The 16,810-nt window shown below is 30.7% G+C and overlaps 4 protein-coding genes across 4 annotated transcripts; 1 reads left to right on the forward strand and 3 right to left on the reverse strand.

Annotated features, from left to right (window-relative positions):
- Positions 1 to 201: 201 nt before the first annotated feature.
- On the reverse strand, positions 202 to 858 carry PGO_051960 (hypothetical protein, conserved; the record flags this gene model as incomplete). Its single annotated transcript, XM_028686574.1, has 1 exon — positions 202 to 858. One exon carries the CDS (start codon positions 856 to 858, stop codon positions 202 to 204), a length of 657 nt encoding a protein of 218 aa, XP_028542375.1.
- Positions 859 to 2,122: 1,264 nt separating this feature from the next.
- Positions 2,123 to 6,187, reverse strand: PGO_051970 (DNA helicase MCM9; the record flags this gene model as incomplete). Its single annotated transcript, XM_028686575.1, has 1 exon — positions 2,123 to 6,187. One exon carries the CDS (start codon positions 6,185 to 6,187, stop codon positions 2,123 to 2,125), a length of 4,065 nt encoding a protein of 1,354 aa, XP_028542376.1.
- A 3,932-nt stretch (positions 6,188 to 10,119) lies between these two features.
- On the forward strand, positions 10,120 to 14,847 carry PGO_051980 (histone acetyltransferase; the record flags this gene model as incomplete). The annotated part of the gene is made up of 4 exons (XM_028686576.1): positions 10,120 to 10,404; positions 10,637 to 14,119; positions 14,557 to 14,609; positions 14,808 to 14,847. The coding sequence occupies 4 exons, from the start codon at positions 10,120 to 10,122 to the stop codon at positions 14,845 to 14,847; spliced, it is 3,861 nt and encodes a 1,286-aa protein (XP_028542377.1).
- Positions 14,848 to 16,007: 1,160 nt separating this feature from the next.
- Positions 16,008 to 16,781, reverse strand: PGO_051990 (repressor of RNA polymerase III transcription MAF1; the record flags this gene model as incomplete). The annotated part of the gene is made up of 1 exon (XM_028686577.1): positions 16,008 to 16,781. The coding sequence occupies one exon, from the start codon at positions 16,779 to 16,781 to the stop codon at positions 16,008 to 16,010; it is 774 nt and encodes a 257-aa protein (XP_028542378.1).
- Positions 16,782 to 16,810: the final 29 nt, after the last annotated feature.

The following is a 16,810-nucleotide window of genomic DNA, read 5'->3' on the forward strand; positions in this document are numbered from 1 at the left end:
TGACCTCTTCCAAAGGTTACATATCATGTATGTACATATATTTCCAAGATGGAATTTCTTAACTTTCAAACTTCTTCGTGCACACACACAATTTTACATTTTTGACAAATTAGATTTCTAGCTTTAGAGTTATGCAAGGGGTGGTTACATATATATCCTCCTTGTCAAGTTGGGAACAATCAGATATGCAATCACAGATGACTAGAACAGTTCTTCCTCTTCCTCTTTAAGAACGAGAAAGTTGTTTGTGTCCACAGTGGGTGCACAAAATTTTTCATCATTGACTCTTGCCGATTCGTCATTTTGTGAATTGATCAAATTTTCCTCATCATGGACAGATAGATAATTCTGATGTTTCTTAGAGGAAGGGTTGCACAACAGGTCCTCCAATTTTAGCGTATCACAATTGAGTGAAGAGGATGCGTGTTTTTGATTTGGATCCATGCTTTCCTTGTTCATATCAGAGATTCCTATAGTTTTTCCTTTCTTATTATTTCTCATTTCTCGAATTTTGTTTTTTTTGATTTGTCTTTTAGTTTTTTTTTTTAAGCTTTTTTTTTCCATATATTCAATTTTTTCCCTTCTCTTACTTTGAAATATTTGATTTTGTGTATATTCTTTCCATTTTTTTTCAAGTAACTCTAATCTTTCATTTTCTTGATTTCTTTGTTTGCGATAAAGATCAAAATAGTCACTTCCTGCACCTGCACTACTACCCCAAACATTTGGAACTTTTTCCACTTTTATTTTCCCCTTTTCCTTTTCTTTCTCGTTTTTCTCGTCCTCATGTTTAACAGGTATTTTTATTATCCGTCCATCGGACAGCATAATTTCATCATCTAGCACTTTTATATCCATTCTTTTCTTATTTTTAGTCTCATTAATTTGTTCTCCTTTTATCTACGTTTCCTACATGTATGTATATGTATATATATATATATATGTATACTTCGCCTATTTTTTCAAAAACGGAAGGTTTTTTACTAAGTTTCGAAAAAAGTATGATTTCTTTACTCGTTCGCATTTCCACATGTCAGATTTTAAACGTATATTTTATTATTCCCCCACATCCACACTCTGCACAGTTGTTTATTCGAAACAGGAGATACATAAGTTCGTCCAAGTTTTTCACTTAAGCTTGTGCATATATATATATATATGTATAAGTATACATATATATCTCTGTATATGTTCATATATATGTGCATTTTTGCATTGAAACCCCCAATTTGTGGTGACAGAAAATGGAGAGAAAATTATATCCCAAAATTTCTGTGCAGAAAAAGTGATGCTTACGCCTAATACCCATTTTCCCTCTGCCTCCTTTCGTAAAACTCCTGTTTTTGCCCTCAAAAAGGAATTAAAAGATGGGCAAATGTTAGGGGTAAATATTATGGCCAAAAAATTAGGGGAAAAAATAAGGTCACCCAATTATATAACCTTTCCATAAAGCCGTCTCTGTTAAAGGGGTGGGGAAAAAAAAATATTCCTTTTTTCCAACTTATTTAATAGTGCCAAGTGTAATATAACGAAAGGAAAGTTATTTTTGCAACTGATTCATGTTTCCCAAAAGTAAACAACTTCGACAAACACTTGCCTCAAGTGCAGGATGCAAAAACAAAGTGACAATTGAGAAAAAATAATGTTTAAGATGTTAATTAAAAAAAAAAAAGAATTAGGAAATGAGGAGAGGTGCAAATGAGAAATACAAATGTCATGATTAAATTCGACATTTAGAGATTTCAAGTAAAAATTGACAATGCAGGAGGGGAAATAAATAAAAAAAATAAAATAAAATAAAAAAAAAAAAAAAAAAAAAAAAAAAAGGGTGGATGCCGTACAGGTAAAATCTCATCATCATCATTCCCGTTTTGTTGCTTGCGTTTCAAAATAGAGAGCAATAATTTGTCAAATTATAAAATGGAACGAAAATACGCAGAAAAGGAGAAAAAAAAAAAAAAAAAAAAAGTCCAAATGTTTTGAAGTGACACAGAAAAGTCTAGCTTTTTCGCCAAGTGTAACCGGGGGCCCCCCCCCCCCCCCCCAGGTGTCTTCTGACGCACCTAACACAGACGAGCAGATTCTGTATGTGTCTTTGCATATTTTTTTTCGCCTGACCAAATCAGTGAAGCACCATTTTGTGTATAACCCCATCATCCCGCTCTGTTAAATTGAGTTTCTCTAAAAGTAGTTTTTTAAAATAATTGTACAGGGACTCATAGAACAAAACATCATCCAAAGAATAGAAGGTTTTATGCATATTGTTATAAAAAACCAAGGAATCATTTAAATTGTCAAATATTCCTGTCCTTGCTATAAGTACATTATTGGAATTTGTTTTAACAGCAATTTTATATCCACGCAAACTTAGCTCTGATAATAGTATGATATTTATAACATCATCAGATGAGACATTGTCATTGTACATCATTTTAGAATGTGCTTCACTTAACCTGATTAAACTTTCTAATGTTCTTATGGTTGTTCCATTATCTCCATTATTATGTTTTCTTAACATGGAATAATAACTAATTAATATCAATTTAGAATTCTTATTAAAATACGGAAAACAGTTATTTTTCACATGATGAATATATTCCCTTAGTTTCTCGCTAGACCAAATAATTTTTCCATTTTCAGTGTTTTTGAATTCATTTTTTTTTTTTACCCATTTTATCTGATCTGTGGAATTTGTAATGATAAATTTTCTTGGATCCACATCTACATTTGGTATATTACAATAATGGCTAGATAATTTAGAACAGTTATTTACTACTCCTCCATCACCAGCAAGTGAATAAACATCTACGTCTACTTCTTCACCACTTATTCCTGTAATCTCAGATCCTTCCTTCATCAATGGATCAACCCTTTCAGAATCATTTCCACTCGAAAAAAAACTTGTGTTCATATCTTGTGCTAAAACATAATCAGCAATTTTGGAATCAATTTCACTATTGTCCTCTGTTATTACAACCATGTCGAATCGGCTCAGCAAAGCATAGGAAAGATTAATGATAAGGGCCTTATTATCACAAGAAGCCAAATTTCCTTTAACAGTTTTATGCAACTCAAAATTAGATGCACCAATAATAGTGCATCTACAATTTAACTTATCCACTATTCCACCTTTCGCTACCGAAATTGTTAATTGTTCCATTGCCTCATGAATAGCATTTTTATTCTCATTTTTCATTAAACAAAATTCATCAATACAACAAACCCCATTATCAGCTAAAACTAAAGCTCCACTTTCCAACATAAAATTATTTCCTTCTTTTATCGCTGCACATGTCAATCCAGCAGTTGTACAAAACATACCTGATACGTTCATACAAATATAGCTTATTTTTTGTACCTCTTTCAATAACTGTGATTTTCCCGTTCCTGGATCTCCAACAAGCAGCAAATGGCACAAAGTTCTTTTGTTGCAACTGTCAGATGAAAAATTCCTTCTTCCTTTCCTATTCTTGTGTTTTCTTCTTTTCTCGCTACCATATTTTCCTCTTCCCTCCATCTCAACCTCAGCATATTTACCCCGCCCCTGATGCTGCTCTTGTTCTGCTACTTCTTGTTCTGCTACTTCTTGTTCTGCTACTTCTTGTTCTGCTACTTCTTGTTCTACTACTCCTTCCTCTGCTACTCCTTCCTCTGCTACTCCTTCCTCTACTACTCCTTCCTCTACTACTCCCTCCTCTGCTACTTCCTCACCATCGCTTGGTCCCAACTTCGAATCCAACCTTTCACTGCCCCTACTGAAATACTTCTTCCATCTGTTATTTTGATTGTAAAAAGAATCCTGCTCAGTCATTCTGTTTCCACCGATTAATACTAAAAGTACAGATATCTTGGGTAACTTACTATTGTATAAATTCGGGCATAAGCTATCGCATATGTACCTCTTGCCCTCTAGTTTATTATTTTTAAAGAGAAGCCAATACTTTTCAAATAAATTTTTTTCTTGCCCATTTGCATCCGTATAGATAGTGTTCGTCTTAGATTTATTTCTGTTTTTACTTATTTTGCAAGAGTGTAAAGAAGCTTTTTCAAACGATTTGCATGGAAGTGATTCATCATCATTCGGTACAGACACCTCTTGCTGTTGTCTCTCCTCCCGATTTGCAAAAGGATATTGTCGAGTTCCAATATGCTGTAATGGTTTTAAAGGATTTTCTTTTTCATCATATATTATGGGATCCCCTGTGTAGTTATTCACATCCGATTTGTGGGATATATTCTTCGAAGAATTATTATTATTTCGATTGGTCATTGCATCACAGACATTTCTCTTACTTGCTAAATTGTTTATACATTTGGAAAATTCATCATCTAGGGATATTTCTTTGCATTTAGAAACTTCTAATTCTTTAACTTCTATATTGTTTGCTTCAATAAATAATTCAGAATCACATCTAATATCTTTGTACAATTTTTTCCATCTTCGTAAAATAATTCCATTTATAATAACTTTCTTTCCAGGGTGATATTTTCCAGCTAAATTTTCCAAAAGAACAACTGTAATAGAATATGGGATATTTGTTTTACTTGATTCTTTTATTTTTATTTCCTGATAATCTACTCTTTTCACTTCACTTTCTAAAAACTCGAAATTTGTCCCATTGCACTTTTTTTCTATGTATGGATTCTTATTATGACAATTATTGCTATGTATGCTTCCATTTTGTTTAGCATTTCGTTTGTTTATATTACGTTTTAAGTTATAATTATTAGGATAATTTGTAAAGTTCTGTTTATTATCATTCTTAGTATCACTTTTAATATAAAGTAGTTGTTCTTCACATCTAAATTCCTGTACCATATCTTCCTTCATACATTTCCTTTTCAGAATTGTTTCCTTGCTTCTTACTTCACTTAGTAAATCATTTCTATAGCAAGGTGGTATATTCGTGTTTATCTGAGAATTTTGGCACTTAAATACAGTTTGGGTATTATAATACAATTCAGGAATCGCTTTTTTTTTAATTATGTTATCACATTTCATACATCTATATTTTTTACACTCCTCTAATATTTTTTTTTCTCCCACCCTTGTTATTATCCCTTCTGTGCTTACAAATTTCCCAATATGTTTACTTCTTATTTCCTGCAAACAATTGATATGCATATCTTGTAGATATGGAACGTTCACCACACGGCACATAATTTTTATATTCTGCTTTTCGAAAATCATTTTAAAGCAATTGTTTATTTTTATTTTTGTATTTACATCTTTTAAAAAAGCGCACCTCCTGTATGAATACAAAATCCCTTTTATCAAACAAGCACTATACAAATCAATTTCTTCCATAATTTTTCTTTCTTTATTGAAATCATAATCTATAAAATCGTACAACCAAGAGTCCTCTTCGCTTGTACTACCCTTTTTTCGTTCCTTGTCGCTAGTTATATCTGATTCTTCTGACTGGTCAGAATTTATACTGTCTTTTTCTTCCATACTTTCACTGCCACGGAAACGCCATTCTTTTTCGACATGCTCCTTTTCAGCTTCTTCTGATTCTCCCGCTTCTCCCACTCCTTCACCTTCCTCCACTTCTCCCATTTCTCCCACTTTGTTGTAAAAGCACTTCTTCGCGAGTATGCTATTCTGCTGAACACAACTAGGGCTTGCCCTCTGTAAACAAACAGAATTTTCCCCTTTCGTCCTAGAATCTGATTCTCCATTGTCGATATCACTGCTAGAGGAATGGATATATCCATTCACACCATCAATGTGTTTTATATCCTTTTTGATTTCCTTACTAGAAAGAAATTCAAAATAACAACTCAGAAAGATAAGTCGGAAAAAAAAAGGAATAGAATAATTGTTCATAACATCAATAAATTTGTGAAAATTATTTTGCATGTAATATATTAATTTGTTTTCCCCATATTCAATTGCATCATATGTATCAAAATAAAAATTGTATATATTTTCATTGATTCCCTGTTCACTATTTTGAACGTGCGAAAATTGGGTGTCCTCTATTTTACTAATATAGCTAAGTGCTATTTTTTTTACTTGTTCATAATACTTTCTATTTTTCAAAAACAGTTTAATTATTATCTTATGGAAGAATTTCACATTTTTTATATTCTCATCTGTATTCATAAAACTGCATTCTTCCTCACTACTACCATCATAATCAGTGTCACTGAAAATACTCGATTCAGAGCTTGACAGTGGCATTTGCTCAACCTAGATAATAAAATTCACCAAAATGATAAATTGAGTACTTTTTCAACAACATGCACATTTTACACTTTTACCACATTGAAGGCATGAGAGCGGCACTTTCCAGACAATATATTTATCCATGCATATGTGCAACACAAAAATGTATTTAAAAAGGGAGAAAAATCAAAAAAAATATATATGTACAATCAGAGAAGACATTATCATATTAAAATCACGATAATGAATACTAAGTTAAGGACAATTTTTTTTTTTTATTCAAACGAGTTTTAATGTTCACAAAAAAAAAAAATATATATATATATATATATATATATATATATATATATATAAATGTAATAATAATTCTGTGTAAGTCATGCGTCATAAAATAATTAATTTAAGACAGTAATTTACAAAATTGACATTTAAATAATTAAAAAGAAGAATAAAAAAAAAAAAAAAAAAAAAAAAAAGTATACACAAAAGAAAACCTGTGTGGGGGAGGTTACAACTGTTTTATATGTAAAAAAGAGTTTGCTTAAGTTAGTTCCCTTTTTTTTTCTCTTTTCCATTTTTACATTATTTCATGTCCGCTTCCGTTTGTTGTTAAGAATACGTACACATTTTGAAGTCGAAAAAGTAAAAATGTAACGGTGCAGCTTTATAAATTATTAACTGACAGGTAAAAAAGGAGAGAAAAAAAAAAAAATACTGTTCACCACTTTTTTTTTTTTTTTTTTTTTCAATTTATGCTGCTCATATTTTGTTCTGTCTTTATACTTTTTCTAATTTTCTCTCCATTACAGAAAATACACATAATGCACTAAAAATGCGTTGTATATATTTTGTTTTTGTCTTCATATAAAAAACGTCAAAACTAGACAACTTTCCCAAAAGTGACATGGAATAATTAACAAAATTACAAATTGAATGCCAAATGAGATTCATTCTTTTTTTATTAACTGTTCAGGCAAAAAAAAAAAAAAAAAAAAAAAAAAAAAAAAAACTAGAAATTTCAAAATATCTAGTAGCGTTAAAATTGCTACATAAAGAAAACCATTTAGATTTAGTAAATTTTTTTTTTTTTTTTTTTGCGTAATTTTCATTGCAAAGAAGAAAATGGTTATCCAAAATTGCTATGGCAGTAAAAATTAGGCTTTTTGCATTTCAAAATGTTTTGTGCCTTTTTGTTCACTTTTTTCAGTGAAACTTAATTTGCCCTACACTTATATTTAAAATATATGTACTAATAAGAAGGTTTCCAAAGCAGTAATTATTTTGTGCACAAAATATTACATTCCTCAATGGAGAGAAAAATACTTTTGTGTATATTTTTATCCAAATGCTCATACGATGTGTAACATTTGAGTAAAATATATACGAAATGGAAACAACCAGGCCCAAAGTAATGGGGGAGAGAGAGGCGCCATTATTTAAAGAAGGTATTTAAATACAAACCTATATACTTACCTACCTGTATATATATATATATATATACATATATAACATTTTTTTTAAAATACCAAAGTGTTTTATTTTTTTGTCGTAAGCTAAATATAAGCCTTTTGCTTTGTTTAATTTTTCCGTGTTTGTTATTGCAGTTTTCTTCTTCATTTTCTTGGTAAAATTATTACTTCATTTTTTTTTTTTTTTTTATTTTTTTTTTTTACTCTCTAAAATGCGTTTAAATAAGAAACATATCTTTGCGCTGAAAAATATTTGCCAAATGCTCGTTATTGTATTTCTTTTTATCAAGCACAGTTAAATAGTAACCATGTGACAACTTCGTGCTTTTTTGCTTTATTTTACTTTACCTTGTTTAATACATTTTGTTTGCTTTGTTTCATTTTGTTTACCTTGTTACTCCATTTGATTTACCTCATTTTATTTATTTTTGTTCTCCCTTCACTTGCAACACTTTTTGAAAATAATTTTTTTATTTTTCCAGTAAGAACATTGCAAATTAAAGATCCCTTATTTTCACCAAACGGTTTGAACTTCTTGCCGTGCACTGGTGTAATTTTTTTTTTTTTTTTAATTTGTGCTGTGTTTTCATTCTTGTGTGCTCAAAAATACGTCTACACATTTCTAAGGATATATAATACGTCCTCAGGAATGTGTGTACGCAAAAAGTTATGTGTGAACATTTTTAACAAAACAACCACAAAAACATGCGATTGCTTTTGCGTTATGTAACTTCTATGTAAAGGCAAGGAGAGGACTGGAAGAGAGGAGTGCCATGTATCCTACTACACATTTAACAACTGCATACATATGTATTAATGTGCACACGAACATTCCTGCCATTACGTACACATATGCATGTACATATGTATATACATATATATATATATATATATATTTATACTTATTCGTATGTGTGTTTTTACCCGCCTGTTAGTTCAACACATGCCCTCTCCGTGCTTTGTTGTGTCAAAGCATGAGATCACAATATATCCATTAATTTTTTAGTGCATATGATGAAAAAGAGACATAATCAGAAAAGAAGCAAGATTGACAAAATGTGTTCTGTTAAAATATAAGCAATTCATGTAATATACACAAAGAATCAACGTAGCAAAACCTTTGTAAAGGGAAAAAAAATAATAAAATAAAAACAAAAACCCACCATTAACACTAAACACTACCACTAATATTATTACCACAAACACAGACTCAATTAAACACTGTTTAAGGACAAATGTTTTGAAAAAAAAAAAAAAAAATGCAGCATTTTGCATATGAAACCAACTGTTCGAAGCATTACTCTCTTCACGACATGAAGAATGAACAGATTAACGATAAAGTTACATGTGCACAATAACATGTTCTGATACCCATAATGGACTAGCCGAATATGCTACACATTGCATGCAAATGTGTAATATGTATGCATCCTTACAATTATGTAAATATACATAAGTACACCCATGTGGAAGTATACATATATATAAGTATATACTTGTGTAAGTACACACATGTATATCTTTATAGGCACGTGAACTCGCTAGCCACTCCGTGTAAACTATAAGAATTCACTACACCTAAAAAGCCTCCGAAAATTCACAGTTATGCAAAAGAACACTTATTTTTTTTCGTATATTATTATGAGAATAAAAAGAAAAAAAATGGTAAAATAATTGTGCACTACTTTTGTATACCATTATGATTTGCAGTAACTTCAGCTGTAAATAAGAGATGTGCATTTTTGGGAGTGCATCTGTGCATCAGAAGCGGCTCTCCATATTGTTTGCAAAAGTTTGTGTAATTTTGAGCTTTGAATAAACAATTTCTTGGTTTCACAAATGTTACAGACATGTAAAGCATATCAAAAAAAAAAAAACAGCACCAATAGTAGTAGCAACAGCAACAGCAGCAACAACAGCAGCAACAGTAACGAAAAAAAAAAAAGAAACTAGAAAATTGTGGGAATATGTATATCACCCTTTCCGGCCTTCCCCTTATATATGCATTCACACCTATTTTTAAATTATTCTTGCAATATATAATTCACGCACTGTTCTTGAAAACAAAAAAAAAAAAAAAATAAAAAAAAGGATAAATGTTATTTGACATTTTCTTCTATTTGCTTAAATTAAAAAGGAGAGAGAAATATATTGATATTAATTATTTTGTTTTATTTTCATACCCATAAAATTATGCACATTCATTCATGCACTAACATAGATAACTAACATAAAAATTTTGCAACTACATTTTGTGTAAACATGTATATTTGCATATATATGTGTATGCCACACATAAATGCACAAACTTCAACTTGAGATCACAAAAATATCAAATGCATATGAATACTTGCAATATGTAGCAATGTCATAAAGCAGAAAAAAAAAAAAAAAAAAAAAAAACATCACTAAACAAAACGATTTGAAAAAAAGGCAACCTATATATTTTAGCACTATATATAGATATACACAATTACGATGAAAACCAAGTGCAGTAGCAAACTATCCATAGATAATGCAGAAGAGAGCAAAAATGAAGAACTCGATAGAGAATATTACAATTGCATAAAAAATTGTGCTGCAGATTTGCAGAACTTGTCTTTAAACTTTTTCCCGTCTATTAATGCTTACACATGTATTCCAAAAATAAATGCCATTAGCTCAATAACCTTTCATCCGTGTATTTCAAGCAGAGATTATTTTAACAACACACATTCCTTTAAGCCTTTATTTACCCATCACTTTTTTAGTGACAGTGAGCAGGTTAGCAAATGTTGTAATATGAATAATTTATTGATTTATGCGGATGAATAAATATGTACACAAGTTCTGTGATCGTGCATGTACTTTGAACATGTGTGGATATATACTTATGTATGAAGTTTGCACAATTTCTGCTTTTTTGCATGTCTATCATAGAAGATATTGCCATTTTATCAATTTCGAAATGGCAATTTTTTTTTTTTTTTTTTTTTTTCTCCCCTTTCCATTTTAGGTGATCGGTTTTGACAGCTTAAAAATAGATTTCTACTACACATGTGATAATTACGAAGTTTTCATGAAATTAAATGGATCAATAAGTGACCAGTATGAAAATTCACATTACATTATGCTCATGCTTTTACAAAGTTTGTACATCACAACTCCATACCCAGGTGGGTTTATCGAAACAGAAGAGGAATTTTTACAAATTCTTAGAAGAAATGAAGAACGATATGATTCACGTGAACAAGATGAAGAAAATGAAATTCTAGATCCAAACCAAGGAAAGGAAAAAAGTAGGGAAGTAACTTCAAATGAGATTGATATGATAATTCAACATAGAACTTATAAACCTCCCGGTTTTATTATATATGAGAAAAGGCTTAGTGATGATATATTTTTGCAAATTAGAAAATGTGGATTTTCATCAAAATATTTTAAATTAGAAAGCCTTAAAAATTTCGAAGATGAAGGTGAAGAAGAGGAAGGAGAAGGAGAAGACAATGTGGGAGTAGAATATACGGGTGAAGATGGATATGAGAATAACTTAATCAATTTTGTACAGAATAGGAACAATAACTTGATGGAAAATAAAATCAAAATTGTTAAGGATGAAGTGGATGAAAATATGACAATAAATGATACTTGTGTGTGTAAAAAAGGGGAAAATTCAGCTGTGGTAAAAACAGATCTATTTAGAATTGGTGCTACAGAAGGAGGAGGAGAAGAAGAAGAAGAAGAAGAAGAAGAAGAAGAAGAGGAAAAAGAAGAAGAGGAAAAAGAAGAAGAGGAAAAAGAAGAAGAGGAAAAAGAAGAAAAAGAGGTGGAAGCAGATGCTGATGCAGATGGAGAAGGTGCCACACCTCATCTAAGTCATATTAAAAACGAGACAATATTAGACCAAACATACAATGAAAGTAGGAGTGGGAAAAAGGACCCAGGTTCGTCAAACTTTATGAACGGGGATGATATTAACTTCACTGGGAGCATGTCAAACGAATCTAGCAATGAAATTAAAAGAAAAAGGAAGGATTCAAATATTTATATTACTGATTCGAATGTGTGTGATAATGAAGAATTATTAACAAACAGTGAAAAAATAAAAAAAGAAAGTAAATCAAAAGAAGCTTTTCCAAGTAACGAAACTAATGGAATAGATTATGATAACAATTACCCTTTTGTGGAGACAAAGAAGAATAAAAAGGATTTAATAAAATATGTTACAGAGAAAGATATGTCTAAATTATATCGTGAATATTTACAAGTTGTGAAGGTGAAAGGGAAAAGTAGCAATACCTTTAGAGGTAACCCGAGTGCATCTACTTCTGCTAAGAAAAGGGAAGATAGTAAAAATTATTCTGAATGTGCTCATTTGCAGATAGAGAAAAACTTACCTGCAGGAGAGACTGTTCCTCTTCATATTCTGGAGGAAGAGGAAAGTGCAGCAAACAAATCGGGAGAAGCACAACTCACGGAGCCACATCTCACAGAAACACATCTCACAGAGGCACAACTCACAGAGACACAACTCACAGAGACACAACTCACAGAGACACATCTCACGGAAGCTCCTCCATCTGAAGCACGTCGATCGAATGAACATAACAAGAAAGAAATAAACAAAAGAAAGGGGAAAAAAAACGCGAGAATGGAAGCACGGGCAGCTCAATATGATTATACAATAAAGAGTAATTTTGAATTGTTACATAGAAAAGTGGAATGGTTTTATCATTGGTTCATTGAAAGTGCATCTAACATTGAGTATGATTATCGATGGAGTGTCATATTACCATACATAGTGTTCAAATATGATGATGAAAAAAGGTTTAGAGAAAATAAGTTTATTGAAAATTTAAACGCTGAGTTGGTTAGGAGCAGAAATTCTAATGTTAATCTTCTTCCTAGTGTTAAGTTGGATATGTCATCCACCCCATGTAATACTTCAAACGTTGATGATGTGATGAACAATATTGTCGATAAAGAATTGGAAGCAGTTGAAAGGACAAAATCAAAAAGGAGTTTAGAACCCATGATAGAAAAAAATCAGGGACATAAGAAAAGAAAAAAAACACGTCATATTATTCCTCCTGGGGGAGAAGTTACTCCTGAAGAGCACGAACATGAACGTAAACATGAACATGAACATGAACGTAAACATGAACGTGAACGTAAACATGAACATGAACATGAACGTGAACAAGTGCATGATGAAGTTAGCAAAAAGGAAGACCATTTGGTGCATGAAGAGGTGAAGATGAATCATGAACAAGACGAAGTTATGATAAAGAAGGAAATCCAAGAGGAGAAAAAAAGAAAAAGGAAAAAAAATTCAAGAGAAGTTCCTAAAAATAATGAAAGTTTCCCCACTGAAAAAGAGATCAACAATGTAAAATCATTAATTGACAAAAATGAATATGTTCTTACGAGCGAAGTAGTGATTACAGCAATTGAAAATACACTTAAAGATTTAAGAGGCAAAGAAGAGGAAGATTATTACTTGTTTCATAAAAATCATGATGTTGTTTATTTGTATTCAGATTTGCCGAGTGCAGCAGAGGACACGGGAGCGGAAGAAATGGCAGCATCAAAAATGGCAGCATCAAAAATGGTTGCATCAAAAATGGTTGCAGCAGAAAAATACCAAGGGAAACAAATGAAAGCAGAAATTTTTCACACAACGGACGAATTTAGGGGTAGAAAAAAAGGAAAAGGGAGAAAAGCATCTCAAACAGAACGAAGGAAAGAAATTCATGTTAAGGTGGAAGAAGAAGAGTTATTGAATGAAAATGAAAAGATAGAAGAGAGAAAAAAAGAAAACAAGAAATATAAAAAGGAAAAAGACTCTATGTACTATTTTTACCTATTCGGATTAGCTACTACGTATACTTTTTTTACATTTCAATTTGATAGAAATAGGATTTCCCAATTTTTAATATTTCCACCTATGCAAAGCAAAGGATTAGGAATGAAAGTTTTAGAAAAAATATATCATTTATCTATTGTCAATTCAAATGTAAGAGAAATTACAGTTGAAGACCCAGCTGTTTCTTTTACTCAATTAAGAGATATTATCACCATTAAAATGTGTATCGATTTAAGAATTTTGAGTCCAACTATATTATATCCAGATGAATATTTAAAAACAAAAAATATTGACAAGGAATATGTAGAACTAGATAAAAAAAAATTTATGAAGGTTTGTAAAGAGACACATAAACAGATTACAAGAATGATTGAGACTTTGTTATTAGCTGGAGTTTTGCCTCACCCAGCACCTTGTTATGTTGATACTAGTGATGAAAAAAACATGGGGCTCCGGAAAAGGGAGAAAAAAATTGAAAACGTCGATTCTGTAAATTCCATGGAGTATTTCGAATCGTCTGATATGTGCAAAGATGTGCGAATCAAGATTAAAAGGAGAATAAAAAATGATTACATAGGGAACTTAATTAACAAAAACATGAATTGCATGGCTAGCGATGTGTTCCAGGATTATGTATGCGCAAAAAGAGGGGGAAAAAAATGAGAAAAAGAATGAGAAAAAGAATGAGAATAATAATGAGAAATAGAAAAATAATGATAAGAATGAGAAAAAGAATGAGAATAATAATGAGAAAAAGAACAATAATGATAAGAATGAGAAAAAGAATGAGAATAATAATGAGAAAAAGAACAATAATGATAAGAAGAATAAGAATAAGAACAATCATGATAAGAAGAAATAATAGCATAACACCAAAAGAGCGAACATCGTCATGCTTGTGCATCTGTGATCGTCAGTTTATAAACGTGAAATTCATTCACCTAACTGTTGCAAGGATGTGATGTGTGTGTGTGTGTGTTTTTGCGTGTACGGATGAATATCTCTCCATCCATCTATCAAATCACTACATCAATTTGTTTATTTCATTACTTTTTTCCACCATTTTTCAGGTTAAGGAGGAGCTCTACAAACTTTGGAAAAAGCAGTGCAAGGTTTATTACAGGTGAATGCACAAGAAAAAAAAAAAAAAAAAAAAGGAACTTCATAAAGTATATATATATATATATATATATATATATATACCACAGAGTTTAATGCGTAGAGATATTGTAAACGAAAATTTCTTACACCTCTTCAAGACATACATAAGAGAGCCCCTTATGCACATTCATACCATTGTATATTTTTTGAGGAGTGTTAGGTGTAGATTAGTAGTAACATATGCGTTACCTTGTTCTTAATTCAACCAAAAGATTTCACATCTCTATGTCAATTGGTTAATTGATCAATCCTCCTATCTATTTACCATGTCATGTCGTGTACTTTTTTTTTTTTTTTTTTTTTTTTATTTCGTCCTACATTTACCCTCCATTTTGTTAACCTGTAGGACTATCAAAAAATTGAGATCTCTATATCCCATATAACAAGACATGGAAATACAAAAAAGAAAAAAATATATAAATCCTTGAAGAATGTTTTTTCCTTTTTTTTTTTTTTTAATCTAACTTTGATCGCCATTTCATTTCTTGTCAATTAATCCAAAGTTATATAATAATTTTGTAAAAGTGGTGCACACGTAAAAGAAGATAAAAAAAAAAAAAAAAAAAAAAAAAACAAGCTGTGCTGAATTAAATCGTTCTGCAAGCATAATTAGAAGAGGTACATACTTATATATATGTAACAAGATGAATGTGAGACGGAGATAAAAGCAATAGTACTGCTAAATTCCTACAATGAACCAAAAAAAAATAAAATAAAATAAAATAAAATAAAAAATAATGAAAAAATTGTAGAAAAATGAATAAATTGCAGAAAAATGAATAAATTGCAGAAAAATGAATAAATTGCAGAAAAATGAATAAATTGCAGAAAAATGAATAAATTGCAGAAAAATGAATAAATTGCAGAAAAATGAATAAATTGCAGAAAAATGAATAAATTGCAGAAAAATGAATAAATTGCAGAAAGGTGAAAAAATAATGAATTCGTCTTCTCAACCTGTCAGCTCCTATTCGTAACTTTACAAGCTAAGAACATTTACTCCGTTCATTTAATTTTTTAAATATGTCTCCTCGCCCATGCATCTGTGTTGTATACATATGCATGTTGTTTTCTAGTGATGGTGGAGGCACTTGGTGTCCCACCAGCAGCTGGCAGAAGCTACTACAGGAGTACATAAACATTAATATGTACCTGAAGAAGTGGAAAAAGACATGCAGAAGTAGACAAAGAAATGCAGAAGTAGACAAAGAAATGCAGAAGTAGACAAAGAAATGCAGAAGCAGACAAAGAAATGCAGAAGCAGACAAAGACAGACACAAGGAGGACTGATATTTTGGGGAGAGAGACAAATGGCATTTGCTGAGGCATGGCTGACACATGATCTTGAGAGTCCCCCGAGTCAGGAAGATGAATTTTCTTCGTCATATTCATTCTGATTATTGATGGAAGGATCATCCTGAATAGCTAAAAATATATTGTTAAAGTCTTCATCGTTTTGATGTTTATACTTTGGCTTTGTTATGCAAGAAATAAATAAAATTCTTTTATTTTTTTTTGCAAAAAAAAAATAATTAAAACTTGAAATACTTTCCTTATCAACATAAGGATCATTATCTGTGTCGTTCAAATATGTGTATACATCACAATATTTAAAATCAATTAACTCTTTTAATATTTTCCATGTTCTTTTATTAAAACCGTGATATATGTTTTCAATAACATAAAACAAGTTATAGTTAATATTATCTATAACCGTGTTCATATTTTTTATATGTTTTAAATTGGAGTTATTTAAATATTTAAATTCATAATCTGGGAAAACATAATTTAATATATTGATAATATTTGACAATATGGATTTTTTTTCCTTTGTGTTCATAACATCCGGTACTTTTCCTCTATTTATATTCCTTTTCTTACTACTTTCTGTGATGTGTGTTTTACTTACATTGGTGTTACATAAAGATGAACTTATTATATTACAACGTTCACCAACTTCTTTACTATTATTCTCCACCGCAGGTTCATCACAAATGCTTAAGTTATAACTTTTTGGTGATTTATCAGCTTCTTCAAACAACTCAATCTTTGCTTCAATAAATCTGTCGTGTGCTTCTAACCTTTCTAAAATTAAATTTATATCATTCAAGTTTGCAATGTCTAAATTAATCATTTTGCATTCAGTCTATAGCTAGTGGTTGT

This window comes from Plasmodium gonderi (assembly GCF_002157705.1).
Source record: "Plasmodium gonderi DNA, contig: Chr05, whole genome shotgun sequence".
Taxonomy (NCBI): domain Eukaryota; phylum Apicomplexa; class Aconoidasida; order Haemosporida; family Plasmodiidae; genus Plasmodium; species Plasmodium gonderi.